The sequence below is a fragment of the Natrix helvetica genome (genome assembly GCF_964273705.1).
Source record: "Natrix helvetica genome assembly, chromosome: W".
NCBI lineage: Eukaryota > Metazoa > Chordata > Lepidosauria > Squamata > Natricidae > Natrix > Natrix helvetica.
In genome coordinates, this window is record NC_138555.1 from 62,656,680 (window position 1) to 62,673,571 (window position 16,892).

Below are 16,892 nucleotides of genomic sequence, written 5' to 3' on the forward strand. Positions count from 1 at the left end.
AATCAACCCACAGAGTCTAATGGCATTTAGATGCCCAGTGAGCAAAGCATACATAAATTAGTTTGATATAGAAAAGGGGCTGACGTCGCTACGGCACGATGTGCAATCTTGGTGCTCCGAGATCGCAGTCGATATTTCTGCCGCTGGACTGTCCATTCGGACCTAAACCATACGCAGAGATGGTGATTGAGAAGGGCACCTCCTGCTGATCTCAGGGACACCGCAAAGTCCCTGAAAGATCCAGGAATAGCCTTTATTTCCAGCGACAGAAACGCAGCTAATGAAGCTGCTGAAGTTGGGACAGCTCTGGAACAGGAAGAAAGCGAAAAGAGAAAGTGTGTCGAATTGGTGAGGAAATTTTATTATTAGAAAAAGAGACTACCCCCAAAAAAATTAAGTTAAATTAAAATTGAAGATAGAAGACTGTAAGCGGCGAAATTAATCTACATTAAACTTAGTGTGTTATCCTGTTTCTAATTTTTTTTTCATGGATGGAATTTTTGCAAAAGCTCCCTATTTTTTTAACTGAATGGATTAATTTTTTCTACTTCTTTTTTCACTTTTGCTTACACCTATGGATTAAAATTTTCCTTCTTTTTTTATAATGCTTGATTGGATTGATTGGATTGTTTTTGATCTCCATTTAAGGGGTTTTTTTTCTTTCTTAAGCTTGGAATATAAAGAAGATAAGAAGCCAAGGTCATCTTTTGTCTCCGCACCTCGACACCTGACCAGAAGCAGAGGGGTGTAGATGCCAGCGTGGAAGATGATGATTGGAACATGTGATGAATTATGGGGTGTGGGGATAGATATGAACTTTCAACTGGGTGAACCCACAGGATGCAAAATAGAGTTGAAATTTCATAGCATAATGCCAACATGTCTGTCTTATTAAATTGGAGCTTTAAGGATAACTTTGCCTTGGACAATGATTTAATTCTGCATGATATTTGGAACGCTGACAGATAGTAGGAAGAGCACAAGTTGTTTATACAGGTGCTTTTGGGGAGTCGTATCACTACCTATTGGAGGGAAGACAACATTTTGACTTGAAAGATAATAAATGAACCTGTTTGAAGTTTATTAAAATAGCCTTGAATCCTATAGTGGCAGCCTATAGTGGCAGTGCTTGCAAAATTGGAAGAATGGCGCAGCAGGAAAATGAAACTGTAACATTGCAAATGATTATGTTTGAAATTCAAAATCTATTAGTTGTGACAGAGAGAATTGAAAAGAGATTGGAGAATATGGAATACAAAACAGAAAAAATTGATGGAAAAACTGAGGATGTTTATCAAATGAAGAATGTGGAGGACAGAGTTCAAAAAATGGAAGGAAAAAATGAGCAAAGAGATAAGAAAACTGTGGATACTGACAACAAAGTGAGTGTGGTTGGCAATGGCAAGAGCGGAATATAGAAAGGGGAGATAGAGGGATTGGAACTCTACCCAGAGTTCAAAACACAGAAGAAGAAAAGAGAGAATAATTGACGGAAATAAGGAGAGAAATCTTGACAGAAGCACCAGTGATAACCAAAGATAAGCTGATGGAAAGAGCAGATGCTGGGTTTCGAGCTTTTATGAGATACGAAAGGAACAACATGTTGCGAAGAGAGGTTCACACAAGATTTATTAAGAAAGTAACTAGAATATTAATGCTACAAATGGCAAGAGATATAAGACTGCACTATTACTGGAAAGATACAGGTTGATGCAATTAAAATGTATAATAAAAACTAAGCTAAATTTAGTTTACTAGTAGTATGTATAAAATGAAGTGACAATAGCTATAGTTAAATAATGATTAATAATGATAACAATACATATAGATATATTAGTTTGGTAATATGAACTTTTATATAAACAACAAATGGAGATTATGAGAGGAGGTTTAAAAGTTTTATCTAGAATATGTTATAAAGATGTATTGTGATTGGATGATTTTAGGATGATTCAATAGAATGTTATCATATAATCCTATTCTAGATTTTGAATATTATATATAAAAGGATGTAAAAACAATTATAGTCAACTTAAGGTTGACATACAATAATCGTGATATACATGAATATATGTGAATTTAAAATATGCAATTTGATATGAAAAGCAGGTGATGACTATGGGAGAGATGCATGGAAATGCTGTAACCAACTGACACACTTTCTACAATTTGTAATGGAAGATGGCTTTTTTATTTTTATGTTTGTTTGTCTTTGTTCAAAAATAAATAAAAATTGTTTTTTAAAAAATAAATTAGTTTGATATCACTCACTTAGTGTAGTAGATGTAGATGCCTCCAATCAGCAGGATGACGAGAATGATGGGGAGGAAGATTGCCAGGGCAATGTTGTCACTTTCCATCTGGTGGGAAGGATCTGTGGTCTGGGTGACTACAAGAGGAAAGAAAAAAGTGGAATGTGTGAGGTGTATCAAACACTCCACCCTGAACTTTTATTTCATTTGATTTTTCAGAATTTATAGCCCACACAGTGGAGGTATTCACACAAACAGGTAGTGGAAATTTGGCCTAGGTTACCAAACTGGTAGCGACCGCTGGCTGGCCATGCCCCTGAACTGGTTTGCCCGGTTGCCGCTCGCTCGCCCCCGCCCACCCAATGCTAATCCCGCCCACCCCAGCCCTATATATGTTGCCTTTGCTTCGCCACGCAGCCCAGCTACGCTCATCGCCAGTCGCCTCTATGACTCACCCACTCTGCTTAGCTCACCAAAGGTAAGTAAGGATGCCTCCTGCTGGGATTTGCGCCATTCCCTGAGGCCCCAGAGCCGCCGCCTGCCTCAGCCGGGTTGGGGAATGCACTATTCCCTGGCTCCAGCCTTGCTCGGAGCCGCCGCCCACTCGCCACCCACCTTGCTCACCTACCTCTATCAGTGGTGGTGGGGACACAGAGAGGCTTGGCCACCTTTCGCACTGAGAAGCCTCCAGCTGCCAGCAGTTGTTTTCGGCTGCCTTCTGGCACTGGCAGGCAATGGGGTGCACGTGCATGGTGCACGTGCACCCCATTGCCTGCCAGTGCTGCTCACGGCCAGACCCAGCCAGGAGAACAGTAGCAGCCAGAGGGACAGTGTCACAGCAGAGTTGCTCAGAAGGCAGCTGCTGGCTGCAGTGTTTAAGGTATGATCTTGGGAGGGAGGGGGGGACCATAAAGGGACAGAGTGCAGCCAGTGGCTGCCTTCTGAGCAGCTCCGCTGTGAAGGGAGGGAGAAAAATTCGGCTTCTCTCTGCCACAGTATTCAACGTGGCTGCTTCTCTCCTCCTTCTTGGGCTCATACACAGAGAGTAAACATGGGAAGGAGGCGAGAAGCAGCCAGGTTGAACGCTAGAAGACTTGGCCGGCTGAACTTTTCTGTCGGTTCTGTGGGCGTGGCTTGGTGGACGTAGGTTGATGGGTTGCCGTGAGTGATGTCAAGTTGACCATGCTCACTTAGTCACATAACACGCCCCCCCAAGCCCTGCCCAACAGGCCATACCCACAAAACTGGTAGGGAAAAAATTGAATTTCACCACTGAGCCCACCCCAATCCCAAATGAACTAAAAAAAAAACCCAAATGTATAACAATAAGTATTAGAACATGATCAAAGACTCCAAACAGTCACAAGAAGCAAAGATAACTGTGGAATAAAATCCAAGATAGGTGCCCACAATCAGTCATTTGGGTTTGAAAGGTTATTAAAATAAAACAGGCTTAATCTGTTTCTAGAATTGTAGCATGGTGGAAGCTGCATGTATTTCTTGGTAAATAATATTCCATAGGATGGGAGCTTTTTCCAAGATAGCCACCTACAGCCACCTATCTCCACAACCCCCATCCCAGACACAACAACAGCTAAACCTCCTACAACTGACCCCATCCCATTGGGTTCACAACCCCTGGTGATTACAGAAAAGGAAGTGCAAGATGTATTTCACAGACAGAAGCCAGGAAAGCACCAGGCCCTGACAATAACTCCTTCTTGCTTAAAAGTCTGTGCTAACCAATTGGCCCCCTTCTTCACCCGAATCTTCAACAAATCACTAGAGATGTGCCATGTTCCTTCTTTCTTCAAACGCTCCACTATCATCCCAGTGCTGAAGAAGCCCTCCATCAAGGAACTGAATGACTACATTCAGATGTAGTTGCTCTAACATCTGTAATTATAAAAACCTTTGAAAGGCTAGTGATGTCCCACTTGAAAACCATCACAGATCCTCTGTTAGACCCCCTGCAATGTGCATATCGAGCAAAAAGATCAACAGATGATGCTGTTAATACGGCTCTGCACTACATCCTACAACATCTTGAATCTCCAAAGACCTACACAAGGGTCCTCTTTGTAGACTTTAGTTCAGCATTCAATACCATTATACCGGACATTCTTCTAACTAAACTAAATCAGCTAGTGGTACCTGAACACACTTGTAAGTGGATCACAAGCTTCCTAACAGACAGGAAGCAGCAGGTGAAGCTAGGCAAAATCACATCAGATACCTGTACAATTAGCACAGGAGTCCCCCACGGCTGTGTGCTCTCTCCACTTCTCTTCTCTCTCTATACCAATGACTGCATCTCAAATGATCCATCTGCTAAACTACTGAAGTTTGCAGATGATACAACAGTGATTGGTCTCATTCGAGACAACGATGAAACTGCATACAGACAGGATGTTGAACAACTAACCTCGTGGTGTGACCGGAACAATCTGGAACTGAACATACTCAAAAACATAGAAATGGTGATAGACTTTAGGAGAAACCCTCACACACTACCACCTCTTACAATACTAGATAACACAGTATCAACAGTGGAGACCTTCAAATTTCTAGGTACTACCATATCTCAAGACCTAAAATGGACACCTAACATCAAAAATGTCATCAAAAAAGCACAACAAAGAATGTTCTTTCTGTGCCAACTTAGGAAGCTCAAACTGCCCAGGGAGCTGCTGATAAAGTTCTACAGAGGAATTATTGTGTCTGTCATCTGCACCTCCATAACTGTCTGGTTTGGTTCTGCAACCCAACAAGACAGACACAGACTTCAGAGGATAATCAGAACTGCAGAAAAAACAATTACTACCAACCTGCCTTCCATTGAGGACCTGTACACTGCAGGAGTCAAAAAGAGGGACATGAAAATATTTACAGACCCCTCACATCCTGGACATAAATTGTTTCAACTCCTACCCTCAAAACGACGCTATAGAGTACTGCACACCAAGATAACTAGACACAAGAACAGTTTTTTCCTGAACACCATCACTCTGCTAAACAAATAATTCCCTCACCGCTGTCAAAGTGTTCACTAAGGCTGCATTACTATTAGTCTTCTCATCATTCTTATCACTCATCTCCTCCCACTTATGACTGCAACTTTGTTGCTTGTATCCTTATGGTTTATATTGATTGTTTCCTGATTGCTTATTTGTACCCTATGATTATCATTAAGTGTTGTACCTTATGATTCTTGACGAATGTATCTTGTCTTTTTATGTACACAGAGAGCATATGCACCAAAGACAAATTCCTTGTGTGTCCAATCACACTTGGCCAATAAAGAATTCTATTCTATTCTATTCTATTCTATTCTATTCTATTCTATTCTATTCTATTCTATTCTATTCTATTCCATTCCATTCCACTCCACTCCACTCCACTCCACTCCACTCCACTCCACTCCACTCCACTCCACTATAGAGAACCAGATGTGTCACCCATGGTCCTTGAGAGGGAAAGTTCTGCAGGCCTTCCCTGAATGAAGGGACGAGATGGGAAGATTATGTTCTGACAAGGAATTGCTTGAATTATTCTGCACCATAGAGCTTCAAATGTAATGACCAGCACTTTGAATTGGGCATGGAAGTCTATTGGCAACCAATGCAGTCACTGTACTATTAGTATAATTCTATATTGGTGGGGTTGTGTTGGCAAAAATCTTTCTGCTGCATTTTGTACCAGCTGCAGCTTCTGGATTGTCTCCAAAGACAGCCCCATTTAGAGCACACTGCAGTAGTCTGTAATGCCAGTAATGGGCATATAGCATGAGTTATTGAGGTCTGGGATAGGATCTGGCACACCTAGTCCCCTTAGCTACAACTTCCATCTGCTGTTTGAGCAGAAGAGAGGGAGGGTGGGAGGGAGGGATGATAATGTTTGTCACCCTCCCAGAATCCCTTCCCAAGCTTCTTCCCTACGACCAATTCGCTCACACAGAGAGGGACTTCTCCGGGTGCCGTCCGCCAAACAGTGTCGGGGGGCGACATCCAGGAGCAGAGCCTTCTCTGTGATGGGCCCAGCCCTGTGGAATGACCTCCCCCGTGACATCAGGATTATTTCCGATCTCCGCTCCTTCCGTGTACAGTTGAAGACCCACCTCTTTCAATCATCCGGCCTGGCTCAACCGTAATCTTTTCATATTCCTCCTGACTGTCTTTTTTAAATTTTAAATTTTTATTGTATATTGGATTTTTTATTTGTTAATGGTTTTAATTTGTCTTAATGTTTTAATCTATTACCTCCTCCGTGCATGTATGTCTTTGTATATATGTATGTTTATATATGTCTTGGTGTACGCCGCCCCGAGTCCTGTCCGGAAAGGGAGCGGCTAATAAATCCAAATTTATTATTATTATTATTATTATTATTATTATTATTATTATTATTATTATTATTATTATTATTATTATTATTATTATTATTATTATTATTCCCACTCACCTTCCAGTTTCTGGTCATCCAATAACTCCTCATAGGCCACTGGTGGAGAGAAAGAGACCAAGGGACTATTTTTAAAAATGCCAGGCAAACAAAGCAGAGGGTCACAAAATAGTGAGTGAAAGCCATATACAATGGGGAAAGGGTCCCCATACCTTTGCAGAGGGGTGGCTGGCTGCTCCATTGGGATGGATGTCCTGGTATGCAGGTGATTGTCACTTCCCCTATAAGCTCAAAGCCCTCATAGCAGAAGAAGTGCAGGGACTCTCCTGCTTGGTAGTGATGCTTGTAAAGAGTTTGGTACCCATTCTCTGGAACACCAGGGTTCAGGCAAGGCTCATATTTCACTGGAAGAAAGAAATGGGGCAACAAACAGTTTTAGGAAGCGCATTTGGCCCTGAGGCCACAGGTTGTCTGTCACTGATAGAGAAGACAGTAGACACCAGACCTGGGCATTTTATGGCACCTGGGTCACATTCAGCCCTTTGGCTGTCTCTGTCTGGCCCACATGAGGTCAATCAGAAATTAGAAATCAAATATAAATAAGACATAACCTGTATTCTTACCAGTAGCAGCTAATCAAAAGTATACTTTACTGCTTTTTATAAAGCAATAAAATTAATATTGAGCAGAATTAAATTCAGTCTGTTGTCCCAAAGGTGCTTTTTTTCAAGAGGCAACTGGATTTTCTTAATTTTTCTTTGAAGACGTTTCGCTTCTCATCCAAGAGGTTTCTTCAGCTCTGATTGGATGGTGGGGAATGGAAGAGACTATGTATATGTGTGTGTGAATGTGCTTGAGGAAGAAATCCCTTCGCTGCCACAGCTGGATCTTGCTCCCTCTCTGCCTTTCCCAGCCACAGAAAGGATCTGGTCTACCAAAAGAACCTGGAAAGTATAGGAGGTCAGGACAGAGCGCAAGACCTTCTGTTAAGAAAGGGAAAGAGTGTGTGGGAAGGGATTGAAAGGCAAGTGAGAGGTTTACTCTTGGGTGACTGGCTGAGCATCACTGAGCAGACCCCTATTCTGGAAAGGAGGTACCCATACTCTGAGTAATTTTTCCGGACAGAGTCCTCCCAGGCCATTTGCCTGAATAACTGAGTGGTTGGCAACAGGTTAGAAGGTACCTTCACCTGTTGGGGGCAGTGTATTCCATGGTTGGGAGGGACCCAAGTAAAAGAAAAGAGAGTGGAGCCTTGGAGTCTTCTCTGGGGTCGGGACAAATTGCCCATCCAGGCAGGAATGAGGAAGATGCACATGCACGTGCAAGGTATGTGAGAAATGGACTCTGCTCAGGGATGAAGCAAGAAAAACCAATTTGGGTAAATAAAGGTACTTTAAAAGAAAAGGGAAAACATATCAATAGGAACATTGGGGTTTTTCTTTAGTTTGTTTGTTTTTCTCTTGTTCTCTTTCTTCCATGCAACCATGTTGTATCTTTGTTAAGATTTGTGTTGCAGGAAATTAAAACCCACCCCTCTACAAGAAAATGAAATATTTTAGGAAATATTAAAAGGGCAGAATGTTTTGTCTAAAAGGGAGGCAGAAACTCAGCTCCCCCCCCACCTTTGTGAATGAGCCATTAAGGCCTGAGTCAGTCTATTCTACATAACAAAGATCTACCCTCTAGCAAACAGAAATTCACCACAAGGCACCTGGGAAAATTACATCAGCCAGCAAGGCAAACAAGCTTGGGTCTCAGGACAGCCTACAAACTTAGCTAAGTCCCCTGCCCTCTGGGAGTTTGACAGCCAATGGGATACATTTCTTACAGAGGGACAAGATACAGAGAGGTGGGGCCAGAGGTTGGTTCCTACTGGTTCAGACCGGTTCGGTAGAACCAGTAGTAAAAATTGGGGCTGGCTCCGAACTGGTAGTACCAGCAGGCTGGCCACGCCCCCGAACTGGTCCCCTGGTTGCTGCTCACGTCCATTGGATAGCAAGCTGACTGGAGCTGGGAAGCAGCTGGCTGGCAAAGAAGCCTCTCAGCCACCTCTTTGAGTGCTGGAGGATCAGAGGCTTCTTTTCCACCCAGCCACTGGCTGCAAGGTGCCCAAAGGTCCTCCAGCTGGTGAGAAGAAAGCTGCGCATGCGCGAAGGTGCTGGCAGTGACCGGAGGTCTTTTTGGCGCCCTGCACCAGCAGCTGGGTGGAACAGAAGCCTCTTGGCTTCCAAGTTCAGCAGAAGGCTCGGTCCCTTCACAGGGTCGCTTTTCTCCGTGCTCGACAAAAATCAAAAGGCATGTAGCAGCAGCCTTTAAAGACAAAGTCAGCGTAGCCGCCCAGAGGTAAAAAAATGAACCACTGAGGGAAGGAGCCCCCCAAAGCTGCCAGCGTTGAAGCCCCCCCCCCCCGAGGTCCAAGCGGAAGAGGACCCCGGCTGTTGCAAAGAAGCAGCAGCTCTGGGTGCACCATGCCCGCTTCGCTTTCTTTGAGAGCTACTTTGCAAACAAGGTGCAACAGCTGAGGATGGAAGAGTTCGCTCAGGAGTGACTGGCGAGGAAGGAGGCCGGGTTGGAGGGAGGTGTAGCCCGAGCTCTCTGGGACGGGTAAACAAGTGTGGGGAGGCAAAGGGGAGAGAGAAGAGAAAGTGCTAGGCAGGAGCCACAGGGGGAGGAGGGCGGCAGCTCTTCTTCTTCACTCCTGCCTGGAGAAGGGTGCTCCCAGCACAACAAAACTGAGAGAGGGAGGCTCAAGGCAGCTCTCCACCCTAACCCAGAGGCAGCAGGGGTTGCTCCCACCCTTGGGCAACAGCTCCACCTCCTCCCCTCCTCAAGCCCGGCAAGGAAGCCCGCTCTTACTGCCAGATCCACCCATAGAAGGAGAGAGAGAAAGAGAGCCCGACTCGGCCAAGCTGCCTCTCCCCGAGCTAGAAGAAGCAGCAAGCACCAGGCCACCACCCCTTCTGGGTTAGCCTTAAACTCCTCAGCACCACCTGAGCACACCACCTGAGAAAAGGAGCTTAATTTTCTTGCTCGTGCCGGGAAGCATTGCGGTCTCTGCCCATAACAGCTTCTTCTGGCTAGGGGAGAGGCAGCACAGCCGAGCTGGGCTCTCTCTCTCTCTCCCTCCCCCCCCCCCCCGCCTCCAGTTACAGAGGTAAGAGATGGGGACGCTGCTGGGCAGCAATCCTCGAAAGGCGCGTCAGGTCCCGACTCCCATCCCGTCTCATCCCATCCCCTCAGTTCCTGCAGGCAGCCACTTTGCCAAACTGCCCTGGTATCGCCCTGAGGAAAAATCCCGGTGGCAGCGAAGCAATACAGCAAAGGGCGCTTCTGAGGCCTGTGCCAGTGGCAAGGACATGCTTCCCTTGCTTTCTCTAAGCAGTCGTCGTCCCCACCCCTGCCGCGCTTTAGAGACGCCAGCTGGGGTGACCCATGTGCCATTGAGAGCCATCGCCGGCTCGGAGCCTCGGTTCTTCCTTGCCTCATTGCCTTTGCTGCCATTTAGTCCCGGCTGTGAGTGGATGGTTTTTCCCTGCTGGGGCTGGAAGCAGTTGCCGTTGAGTCCTCGCAGCGATCAGCTTCTTTGCCTTCCGTGTCTTTGCCCTCTGCTATCGTGGCTCAGGGCAACGGACTCAGCCCCCCGCATGTTGCATCCCGCTCCCAGCCTTCGCCTGCACCTCTGTGCCGTGGCGGGGACAGGCTGGGGCAGCCCAGCAAGCTGGGTGCCTGAAAACGGCACGGAGGCAATACACACATGCATACAAAAACCACATAAAAACTCCTAGGCGTTCAAACCACTGTGAAAAAAAATCAGCTTTGAGGTTGGGGATGGAGAGGTCTTCAGCCAACACCCCCCCTCTCTGCACCCCTCCCCTCCCCAGCCAGATCTGTTTCACCGTAGTTTGCATGCATAGAGGTTTTCTGGCTGGGACCTGTCTGCCCCTTTGACCAGCCTGCCCAAGAAAGCAGCTGCTTTTGGTTTCTGCCATCACTTCTTGAGAAGAGCACTGTAGCAAGTGCAGGAGGAGCAAAGAGCCACCGGGCAATCCACTGATTTCCTTTGCAAAGACGGTATAAAAGGGGGGAACAGGAAGAGGGGGTGTTGCTTTCCCCCTCCAATCTCCAGTTCTTCGCCAAAGCTTTCTGAACTTGTGGTCTTCTGGCGGGGCTGGGACGGTCCCCCTTGCTGGTTCTATCAAGAAGCAGCGGCAGAAATAAAGCTACCTTGGAGTTGAAAAGTATGTTGCAAGCCATACATGCGGATCTTAAGGATCTTAAGGAGCAAGTAAACAAAGTAGAAAAGAAAGTGGTCAAGGTTAAGGTGACCAACCGTCCTCCTTTAGGGAGGACAGTCCTTCTTTTGTAAGTTCTGTCCTCCCTCGAAAAGTGTCCTCCTACATGTCCTCCTTTTTGATATTTGAAGGCTAATCTGTTGCGTGTTCTGTGACGTATTTTATTAAACAGTTTTTAATGGTGTTTTTTTTTACTTCATCACAAGTATATTGAACAGATATTGAATCTTGTGTTGAATTTTTATCTAAAGAAATGCTAGACATTAAAATAGACGACAATTGTCTCTGAAGAAATTAGAAGACTGAATCTATATTTAAATTCTGAAAAATTAATACAATGGGAAAATCAACATGTTGAAATTGATAAAAGATGGGTGGATATTTTCAGCCATTTCAAAAATGAACATATTCCATGTGAACATTTATTTATACTTGTTCAATTTACGTTGTGCTGCCCTGGAACTAATGCAGCAGTTGAAAGAGTTTTTTTCAATTGCCAATGATTTTTCGACAAGTGAGAAATCGAGATTGAATGTTGATACTCTAGCTGCAGCACTTGCGTAAAATTCAATATGAAGGATATTTCTTGTTCAGATATTTCCAATATATTGTTAGAAGATGATACATTGACAAAAAATATTAATTCAATGGAAAAGTACTCATTTAAATAATAATTAACAGGCATGTAAGCATAATCACAATATAAAATGTTGCAAATGTTTTTATTATGCATATATCATATTTTAGTGTATTATTATTGCAATGAATAAAATATTTCTTTTATTTACGATATATTTTTTTCCAATTTATTTGTCCTCCTTTTCATTGTAAAAAAGTTGGTCACCTTAGCATTTTGGACAATAGAACATGTTTTGTCCTCCTTTTCATTGTAAAAAAGTTGGTCACCTTAGTCAAGGTGGAAGATGAATTGAAAGAAGTCAAGTAAATGATGGGGGAAAACAAGCAGAGACTGCAGAAGGTGGAAGAAAGAGCAGAAATAACAGAAAAAATTGGAGGAGATGGATTATAGATTGCTAGCAATTGATAAAAAGCAAGATGAATCCACCATATTTTGGGAAATGGAACGTTCCGAATTCTACCTAAGATTTCAGAAAATTGAAGAGGAGAGAATTTAGCAGAGAAGATTGCAGAAATTCTCTCAGGGGTCACAGAAATGAGTAAGGAATATATTCTAGGTGGAATGGACGAGACATTTAGAGTACATACAAGATATGCAATGAGAAACAACCTGCCCAGAGAGGTACATGTACGATTTATTTTAAAAACTCTAAAAAATGAAATATTGCAAGCAACAAGAAGTACCACAATTAAATACAAGTCTAGAGAGATAGTGATATTGAAGCTAAACCCAAGGAAGGTCAGAGAAATAAGAAAAGAATACCACTTCCTGACTAAGAATCTGATTAAGAAAGGAGTGAGTTTTAGATGGCTGGTTCCAGAAGGGACTTTGGTAAACTGGCAAGAACAAAGGCACAGATTAGATACACTAGAGAAAGCAGAACTGACTTCCGGTGGCTCCGTGGTTCTTGGAAGACGCCTCTTATGAGCGCCAGCCCGAGATTGAGTAGCAAACTGCTGGGACAGCGTTAATCAGCTGTCTAACAGTTTGAAAATCCCCCCTGAGAAAAGAGGGGGAGGCGAGCTTGCTGACTCGGGATAGAGATTCCTAGCAACCGCAGAAATAACTCTGGGGTGTGAAAGGTTTGATCTCTCCAGGGAGTCAGGCATTCTCCTCGCCTCGGGACTCAACTGCAGTTTGCAGAACAAAAGGCTACGTCCACACTTGTTGCTCTACCGGTTAATTTACATTTGAACAAACACAAGCAGAGCAAACCAGGAGATCTACTTAACAGCAAGTATATTTTCTTAACTCCTTAGTTTATACTTCCTTCTATAAATTAAGCGAAGTTAAAGAATATGGCGCCGAGATAACGAAATGAAAGTGAAGCAGGAAGTACAATAATACTAAGTGCCTGCTAACGCAGTGGGAAGACTTGAGAGAATAACTGGACTTTTCAGGCTGAATATCAGTTGTAAAAAAGCCCATTTTGAATACTTTGAGATGGCTTCTAGACAAGCTAAAGTAAATGCTTCCAAAGCGCAGGTAACTCGCCCGCACAGGGGCAAAAATTACAGTTTCCCCCGGGGGAAACACAACCGCAAACTCTGACACTGGAGGCGTTGCAGAAAGCATTAAAAGATCATGCAGTTGCTCTGGAGGGGAAAATCTCAAACGCTGGAATTAAAGACTTAGTTCAAACACGTAATCAAGAGATAAGAGAGGACATTGTTGATGCACTTAAAGGATTATTTGGGTACGTAGCATCCCTTGATGAAAAGGTGGAAAAAATTAGTGAGTCTAATATGAAGGTGGAGAATAAGCTCACGGAGATACAAAGCAATATTGACAACTCTGAGGCGGAACTTACAATGATACAATACAGATCCATAGAATTTGCCCTGAGGATAAGGGGTTTGAAAGAACACTCTCAAGAGAATTTAAGAGAAATTTTTGCTGATGCTTTTGCCCACTTAATCGGGGAATCCAAAGTCGAATGTGCCTGGCAATTAGACAAAATTTATCGTGTCAACTCATGGACTGCCAGACAAAGACAACTGCCAAGAGATATTGTAATTTACTTTGTTTCCAGGAAAATTAGGAACGCAATACTACAAGCAACCTATAAAAATAAATTACAAGTGGCAGATCAAGAAGTGATAGTACTCAAAGAAATTCCCCCCAAAATGCTGAGATCCAGAAAGGACTATGCATTTCTAGTGGATGAACTTAAAAGCCGTCAGATTCAATTTAGATGGGAGGCTCCAGCAGGACTGGTGGTGAACCATTTGGGAGAAAGATATTGACTTAACACAGTTTGGAAAGCAAGAGATTTCTACAGCAGAGTGTTAAAGGCAGGAGGTCCTTCGTCCCCAGGACCCAAAGAAAGGAAAGATACAGAAGACCTCAGGCAGCAAGGCTTGCAGACACAAGCTGGGGCTGTGAGCTTACTGGAGGAGACAGAAGGAATTATGGAACAAAGACAAACCCGGGCAGTTACTAAACATAATGAGCAAGAATTAAAGCTTCAACAAATTCAGATACCAGAAGCTGTGGGGGGGGGGGGGGGGGCGAGACCGAAGGTAAAATCCTATGAAGATTTTCAGGCAGCTCTTAAAAAGCTTCAACGTGCTGAGGATGACAACTAAATTTCTAACTTGGAACGTTAATGGCTTAAACTCACCACAAAAAAGGAAAAAAATATTTCATTACCTGAAACAATTTAAAAATGACGTAATTTGCCTACAAGAAACACACATTAGAACACAAGATCAGAAATATTTGACGAATCCAAAATTGGGACCACATTTTGCTGCATCTGCTCCAGAGAAGAAAAATGGTTTAGTTATATATTTAAGAAGGGATTTAAAGGCTGAATTAATTGAAGCTGATCCACAAGGAAGATATATTGCAATTGAACTACTAACAGAAGGCAAGAAAATACTTTTAATAGGAGTATATGCTCCCAATCAACAACAAGAAAAATTGTATAAGGTGCTTCATACTAAATTAATACAATGGGGTTATAGATCATGTGTTCTATTGGGGGACTGGAATGGAGTACTGGATCCAGTTCAAGACAAAAAGAGGCTCGTACAAAGTACCCGAACACGATCAAGGCTACCCAAATCTTTCTTTGATATGGCAGATGATTTTGAGCTGAGAGATATCTGGAGAGAGCGAAATGCTACAGAACGGGATTTTACCTTTTTTTCAGATAGGCATCAATCCTTTTCCAGAATTGACTTTATATTAATTACAAATGACCTTTTTTCTAGGGTGAAGAACACTAAGATATGCTCGAGAACTTTAACAGATCACAATCCGGTTTGGATAGAAGTTAAAAACAAAGAGCGACCAAGGAGGTCATGGAGACTGAATGAAAATCTATTTAGATATGAGAAAAATGTTATGGAATGTAAAAAATTACTGAAAGAATATTTTGTTTTTAATATGTGTAAAGGGACACCTATGGATATGGTTTGGGATGCAAGTAAGGCATACATGAGGGGTGTTTTAATAAATTTGAATAACATCCATAGAAACGAACAAGAAAAGAAAAGTAGGGAACTAGAAGCAGAGATTAAAAAGAAGGAACAGGAGTTAATATCCAAGCCACATGATAAAAAGATAAAAGAGATAATTAGCTTGCTGCGAGGGCAGTTTAACATGTTGATATCAGACCAGGTAGCTACTAACCTTTTATATGCTAAGCATAAAACCTTTTGTAATGCCAACAAACCAGGCAGATGGTTATCATACATCCTAAGGAAAAAACAAAGGTCTCGTATAATAGAAAGAGTACAGTATAAAGGTAACGAAGTTTTTCAACAGGATATGATTAAAAAGGCTTTTTTAGAATTTTACACAAGATTGTACGCTGGTGACAAAATACAAGGTTTAGATATTGATAGATACTTGGAGAAAGAGAAAATCTCTATACTTACAGATCAGCAAAGAGCAGGACTGAATCAACCTGTAACCACAGAAGAGATCCTTCTGGCAATTAAACAGTTAAAAATGGGTAAGGTTCCAGGCACAGATGGCTTGCCTGCAGTCTATTATAAAAAGCTACAACTAGAGATGGTGGAACCTCTTAAAGAATTATTTTACAAAATACAAGTGGAAGGCAGAGTTCCTCCATCCTGGAGAACTGCTTTTATTTCTCTGATCCCTAAAGAGGAACAGGATCCTACCCAGCCAAAAAACTATAGACCCATCTCACTACTTAACACAGACTATAAATTTTTTGCTAAAATATTGGTAAACAGGTTGATGCCAATCATGCAACAATTGATTCATAATGATCAGTCTGGTTTTATACAAGGTAGACATATGAAAAGCAATGTAAGACAAATTATTAATATAATGGAATATCTGGAAAAGAACAACCAGGTCCCGGCAGTGCTCTTATTTTTAGACGCGGAGAAAGCATTTGATCAAGTTAATTGGCAATTTTTAATAAAAACCTTACAAAAGATGCAGTTTGGAGAGCACTTTATACAATCTATTACAGCAATATACCAGAAACAGACAGCTCAAATTATAGTTAATGGAGGTTTAACAGAATCTTTTCAAATCGAGAAAGGAACAAGACAGGGATGTCCCCTGTCTCCCTTATTATTTATCTTAACCTTGGAGTTGTTGTTGAATAGAATACGTGGGTCCGATGAGCTTCGAGGCATTAGGATCAGACAGTATGAATACAGAGTAAGACCATTTGCGGACGACCTGGTTGTAACTTTAACCCAGCAGGGGAAATCTGCTATAGGCTTAATGAATGTAATTAATCAATACGGCCAAGTATCTGGGTTTAAAATAAATTTAGGAAGGACAAAGATGATAGTTAAAAGTATATCTATAAATCAAAAAGAAGAACTACAAAGAGCAACAGGATGCGAGATAGTAAAAAAGGTCAAATACTTAGGAATCTACATTACAACCTCGAATGGGAAATTATATAAATATAACTATGAACCTCTATGGCAAAAAATACAGATAGAAATGAACAAGTGGGAAAAATTACAACTGTCCTGGTTGGGAAGGATAGCGGCAGTTAAAATGAACGTCTTGCCTAAGTTTTTATTCCTTTTTCAAACGGTGCCAATACTTAAAAAAGACGCAAACCTGGAAGAATGGCAGAAAGGTATTAATAAATTTGTTTGGGCAGGGAAGAAACCGAGAATAAAACTTAAAATAATGCAAGATATACGTGAAAGAGGAGGTTTGAAAAGGCCTAATTTAAAATTATATTATGAAGCAGTAGTTTTAACAACAATTAGTGACTGGATTAACTTAACAGAGGATAGAATACTGAATGTTGAAGGTTATGATCTGCTATATGGCTGGCATGCTTACTTAATATAT

General features: G+C 42.4%; 1 protein-coding gene across 1 annotated transcript in view; it reads right to left on the reverse strand.

The window, feature by feature from the left end:
- Positions 1-16,892, reverse strand: part of LOC309400574 (seizure protein 6 homolog) — a gene marked incomplete at its 5' end in the record, with an annotated part of 167,997 nt that overhangs the window by 19,265 nt on the left and 131,840 nt on the right. Inside the window, 3 exons of the mRNA XM_081969139.1 lie at positions 2,272-2,389; positions 6,714-6,752; positions 6,866-7,057. Coding sequence (XP_081825265.1) covers positions 2,272-2,389; positions 6,714-6,752; positions 6,866-7,057 — 349 coding nt within the window. The remainder of the gene's footprint in view (positions 1-2,271; positions 2,390-6,713; positions 6,753-6,865; positions 7,058-16,892) is intronic.